We start from the raw sequence: 5,727 nt of genomic DNA, 5'->3' as shown, positions 1-5,727 counted from the left end.
AAGTTAGTTTTAGATTTAAGGGACAAACCAAACACAGAAGCAGGCAGTCTTTCTGATTAGGTACTAGTTTTTAGGATACAGGAGGCAAGGAAAAGGAGTATAGAATCTCAAGTGGCCTTCTTTACCCCAGATCTTCCAGAGAGCCTCAGAAGGTGATCACAAGAAATATTCCACCTTCCCCAGGCCTTGGTGGGACAATTCCTAAAGTTTTACCATCATAAACTGGTGACTTCTGATTAAGTCGCAATAAAAAAAACACAGAGGGCGTCTTCAAAGAAACACCTTACTCAAGCCTTAAGGCCTCTGACTAATGGTCAAAACATGCTGATGTCTGGTATCAGAACTGCTTTTATAAAGTGAGGAGCTAATAAATGGGGGAGGAGACTGAAATAACAACACTTAAGGCAAGGAATAAAACCCATATACTGGGCAGGGGATCACTTGCAGCTTTAACACTGATATTTATTTTAAACCCTTATCCAATTTCTCAGGGAACTTGAGCTAGCTGTACCTTTGCTGTCACCTGCATGTACAGGACTGAGCAATCATATCCTCATACTCCTTGTACAAGATATTCCCATTTGCCTCAATCAGAAGGATGCTAATGGGAACATACTTATAAGGGACACAGGAGGGCTGAGGGACGCTTTGGTCTACCAGCTCATTGACAAGATTCTGGATGATAGCATGATTGGGAGAATTGAGACCATAATGTAGTACCCGAGGACAGGCTCCCTTACAGTAGTTTGGGGTATACAGATGGGGAGCAATGATCCAGTGATCCCAGCCCAGCTGGCGGAAGCTGACTTGGAAAGGGTAGAGGGAACACTGGTTTCTTTCAGGTCCATCATTCCTCCAGGAGGGACCAGGAACCTCAGATGCAGTATTGCCTGCTTGCCGGGCCTTCCGCAAAAGAAGAGAAGAGTCCCTTTCCATAAACTTCTCCAGGCCTCTAGTGAGAGGTTTGGCCTTCTGAACACTTTTATGAGTATCATTGAAATAGAGTAACAAGAAGGCAGTGTCCAAGGATGAAGTGCCATGCCACCAGAGGTCAAGAACCTCACTACCTTTTTGCTGCTGACACATGAAGTGGAGTCGTAGAACCCTGAGCCCCTTGTGATTCCAGTGCCTTTGCTGAACATGTTGTGTGACATCCATCTCTGTCCAAGCGTTGGACAGCAGGAAAGGCTTTGGAGAACCTCTTCCAGAGGAAGGAAAGTGGTTGGTCAGGCTTTTCTGGACCCAGGGCTCCAGATGGCAGGAGAGGTAGAAATGAGCTAGGTGGATTTGATGGCGGTAAACCACAGTGGCTCTGACTAGTTGGTATGCTACCTGGTTTGGTCTCAAAGGAAAGTCTAGGGTCTGTATATGCCAGGGACCTGCAAAAGTAAGAAGGAACAAGACAAGAGGGTTAGCTTCTTACCCTCAAGCTTCAATCTCCCTCACAAATCTGCTCAATACAAACTGACAGCTGTAAGCAGCTCTAAGATTTACTCAAGATTATAATAGCTAGCATTGCGCACTAGTATATTAGATGTTTTATATGCATTAGCTCTTTAATCCATAATAGTTTTGTGAGATAGTTATTATCCCCATTTTGCAGACAAGGAACTTGAGGCTCAGATAAACCATGCCAGAGGTTACATAACAAATATGTAGTAGAATCAAGTTTTGAGCCAAGTCTATTTCCCTTTAGAAGAAAAATTCTGTCTTATTTTTAAATCAGTCACAGCACTAGGCTGAGAAAAAAAACATCAAATACAGAGTTATTTTGTGTGTATTGTGTGTACGGAGAGGATATTATTTGTTGAGTATTTAAGGTGACCAATTAAAACAATCATTGAGACAGATACAAATTAAGAATGAATCCTCATGTTATATCACTATACAAAGGCAGCTTTGGTGTGACAGTCCAATATCGGGGGCTATAGCTTGCCATCACTTCATATCCAGGACCAAGATACCACAAAATAATTTTGTCTCTCAACTTTGATGCAGTTATTTTGCCATTTCGGCTTTCTACTTAAGAATTGCCTTTTGCGCAGCTATTCTTTCTTGGGCCACTTCCCCCTTAACACTTTTAGCCTGATCCTTTTTCATTCCTTACTGAAAATTATTTTATTTTACCCCATTCATTGTACCACTACTCTCCTAAATACCATTTTCAACCAGGCTTTGACCATATAAATATTTTGTTTGCTAAGAATTCTACTGGAAGCTGCGTGCCTCTTAGTGATTAAGAGTTTTAACCCAAACTCTAATGCTGACACCCAGTGGCCAAAGCATTGGAAGGCTGGGCCTGCAGTGCTCTGAACTTCTGTGCACTCTCCTGACAAAGGCCAAGAGCAAAGATTACAAACACCACGCACCGCAGGAAAAAAGCCTTCGCTTCTCTTCAAACATCTTATCGCTAAAAGTATGCCAATTTACATATTATTCAGGTAATCTTCTCCACTGAATCCACAAGCCTAGAATTCTTCAGTAGCCCTGGAATGTTCAACATAGCAACTCTTTACCATCTCCACCCATCAAGATATCCTTAGGTTCATGCTCAATACACCCTTAAGTTTAGGGCATTGGCCATTCACACAAGACCCAAGCCAGGCTTTTATTTGCTTTCTCAATTTACTGCACACTCCCACCCTCTAATAACTTTCCAAGAGGCCCACCCATACACCAGCCCCACCCCGCCTGGAAAGGAACCCAACCCAACTCAACCTCTAATAGGCTGTCTGGGGAGGAAATGCCCTTCTCTTTCAGACCTTGACATCACATATTTCCTGAAGCAGGGTGGGGTTGCTAAGGATCACAGCCAGGAAGGGTCTGCTCAGAGCTTTTTCAGGGAAACGCTGACTCACACATTCTGTGTGATTGAACCTGGTATAGCTCTCCGGGCAAGCTCGATTCAGCTGGGTTATCTCCTGATGGAAAGAACAGGCTCTGCTCTCTTGTCAACCATTTCTGGATCCTTTCCAGAGTCCCTAGATGCCAGTATGTCCCACAGTCAGACCAGGATACTGTACTAATTCTAGGCATCCTCCTCTTTAGCCTCACATCATTTGTACAATCTTGATTTGTGCAGCTTTCCTCTGCACTTAGGAATGAAATCCAGATCCCTTATAATGGGCTACAATCCCCAGCCCAGCCTCATATCTTGCCACTCTCCACAGTCAGTGCTCTTTAGGTTCCCTCCATACTGATCTTCCTTCTGGTTTTCAACTCAGACAAGCTTGTTTGCATCCTCTGGGCCTTTGTACCTCTTGTTCCCCCTGCCGTAATCAGACTTCTACCTGGTTCTTGTCTTATAGACCTCAGCTCAAATGTTACCTCTTCAAAGATGGCTTCCCGGACAATCCTATGTATGTAAAGGGAAGATTTCCTTTCCATACTCTATCAAAATAAACTGTTTCACTCCTTGATAGCATTTACCACAATTTGCAATTATCTGTGTTTATTTGCTTCACCCATGAGAGCCATGCCTATCTTGACTCACATCTGTATGCTGGCACTTAGATTAGAACAGTGCCTAGCACTCAGCAGGTGCTGAGCAAATGTTTGTTGAGTGAATCTTGCACCCACACCAAGTTGTTTTCTCCTTCCTTAATCAGAACACATTTCTCTTCCTCTGTGCATAGTCTCCTTCCTCCTTCCTCAAGGTCTAGTTAAATACCACCAACTAAATGAGATCTTCCACTGTCTCCCTGCTTTCCTTTCCCTGCTTTAAGCAGTGACCTATTTCTTCTTTGGAGTCCTGAGAGCCCTACTGCTTTTCCTTTTCAAAGCATTTATCATGCTGTAACACCATTATGTGATTACTTATCTATCCATTCAACTAGCATGAGCACTCCTAAAGGCCAGGGAAGCAGTTAGTTGCCTCTCTATAGCCAACCCAAGCACAACGCCTGGTGATCAATTAAAATCTGCTGAGAAGTCAGCACAGCAGGGTGATTAAAAGCATAGGCTCTGAAGCCAAAAAGCCTGGGCTTGATACTCAGCTCTACCAATTAGCTGTGTACACTGGATAAGTTATTCTGAGCCTGTGTTTCTTCACCTATAAAACGGGTATGTTAAGAGTACCCACCTCATATGATAATGGTGAGGATTAAGGAAGATAATGTTTGTATTTTGTCCAATGCCTGGCACATGGTAAGTTAACAGTAAAGGTTAATTAGGGGAAGGTTGGTTGTTTTACTTAAAGGAAGGAGTGTAAATCCTCTGTTGAGACTAGCAAAGGCCCAAGATTGAGCTCACCAGGTTCCCAAGATTTCCTTGAAGCTGATGGCTGTCTGCATTCCCTAGAGAGCCCTGAACCTCAGGAGCCCACTGCTGTCCTAGAACATTATGTAACACAGATGTTGAAAAGATCAAGCATCATGGGAACAAAGGAAATTCCAAAATACATTTGGTACCAAAAACCCGAAGTAGCAACAGTCTTAATAGAAAACCTTTTGGATATACAAGGATATTGGGGTACCACATTTAAAGTCTTGAGAAGTTATGGACAGACTTTTGAGTCAGACTTGAGCTCAAATCCTATCTCTGTTTCTCACTGTCTGTGTAACTGTTGCAAGTTATTTAAACCTCTCTGTGCTTTAGTTTTCTTGTCTTTAAAAATTAGGCTAATTGCTCCATGACAGTTAATGGTGTAAACTATCATTGAGGATTAAATACAATAGCAGATGTTCACTGAGCCAGGTATATAGACCCTCAGATGTTAGCATGTTTCTGTCCTTTCTGAGGACTTGTAAATTTTGACTCATCCTGTGTTCTTTGCAATCTAAGAATAAAATAATACATAAACAGACCTGCTCAAAAATGTATATGGGTATTTCTCAACTACAGTTTTCAGTGGCATAAAAAGCAGTAAGATTTTCTTTGAAAGATAGGAACTGATACATCATTCAGTTGTCCTGGGGCCTGGCAGAGATTCCCCCAGGTAGGCCACAAGGCAATCTTCTTAAATTGGGGCCCTAAAGAGAAGCCCAATTCCCCCAGGCTTGCCATCCTTTAAAAGCCAAGCTAGAGTAAATAACCCACCTACCAGGCAATGAAGCCTGACAGTAAATTTATAGATCCCTTTTTCTCTGCTCCTTTCCCCCATTTCTCTCCCTTCTAGGACCATGTAGGATGAGGACTCACCTCTGAGCTGCTTCGCTACATTGGTCAAGGGCCTTATCAGCCTCACCATGGTGGCCCCAATGGTGCGGTTCTCCCTAGGGTGTCCACGTGCATCAGCCGAACGCTGGTACAAGTCCAGCATGTACTGTAAAGGATGCCCCAGGACTCGTGGCTTCCTCTGCTGCTCTCCAGGGGCTTCTTCTAGCAGCTTCTGAATCAGGGGCAAGGTAGGGGCCTCTTCCAGGAGGGCAGTAGAGGGCTGCCCTACCTTTGCCATTTGGACTTTGTGTTCCATAAAAAGCACCAGTCCCCAAAGAAGAAAGATTCTAAGGATGCTAAGGAGGACCATCTTGAAAGATTGGCATTCAGCAACACACTCCAGCCCAAGTCCAAAGGACGTCACTCTGACCCTTTCCTTTCACACAGGTAACCACATCCTGGCTCCAGAACCACAAAGGAGAGGGCAAGAAAAAAAATAAAAGACAGGCAGGCCCTATATTGCTTACTTGGGACGATTTCCCAGACCAAAGGATATCTCCTAACTTGGCCTCTTTGCATCAAAACAAGCAGAAAGAGCAGGTGGAACAAGGCAGCATGCCCTTCCTGCTC

The 5,727-nt window shown here is 43.7% G+C and overlaps 1 protein-coding gene across 1 annotated transcript; it reads right to left on the bottom strand.

Moving 5' to 3' along the window:
- Positions 1-437: 437 nt before the first annotated feature.
- BMP15 (bone morphogenetic protein 15) lies at positions 438-5,521 on the bottom strand. The gene is made up of 2 exons (XM_036928890.2): positions 5,140-5,521; positions 438-1,379 (listed from the first exon to the last, which is right to left on the bottom strand). The coding sequence occupies exons 1-2, from the start codon at positions 5,465-5,467 to the stop codon at positions 520-522; spliced, it is 1,188 nt and encodes a 395-aa protein (XP_036784785.1). The 5' UTR covers positions 5,468-5,521; the 3' UTR covers positions 438-519.
- Positions 5,522-5,727: the final 206 nt, after the last annotated feature.

The sequence above is a fragment of the Manis pentadactyla genome, chromosome X (assembly GCF_030020395.1).
Source record: "Manis pentadactyla isolate mManPen7 chromosome X, mManPen7.hap1, whole genome shotgun sequence".
Classification (NCBI taxonomy): domain Eukaryota; kingdom Metazoa; phylum Chordata; class Mammalia; order Pholidota; family Manidae; genus Manis; species Manis pentadactyla.
This window is presented reverse-complemented; position numbering and strand designations above follow the sequence as displayed.

What these genes read in the sequence shown, in the direction of transcription:
- BMP15 (XM_036928890.2), bottom strand. Translation starts at nt 5,467, where the DNA reads ATGGTCCTCCTTAGCATCCTTAGAATCTTTCTTCTTTGGGGACTGGTG. An exon ending in TGTAGCGAAGCAGCTCAGAG is followed by an intron (nt 1,380 to 5,139) that starts GTGAGTCCTCAT and finishes TTACTTTTGCAG; the next exon opens with GTCCCTGGCATATACAGACC.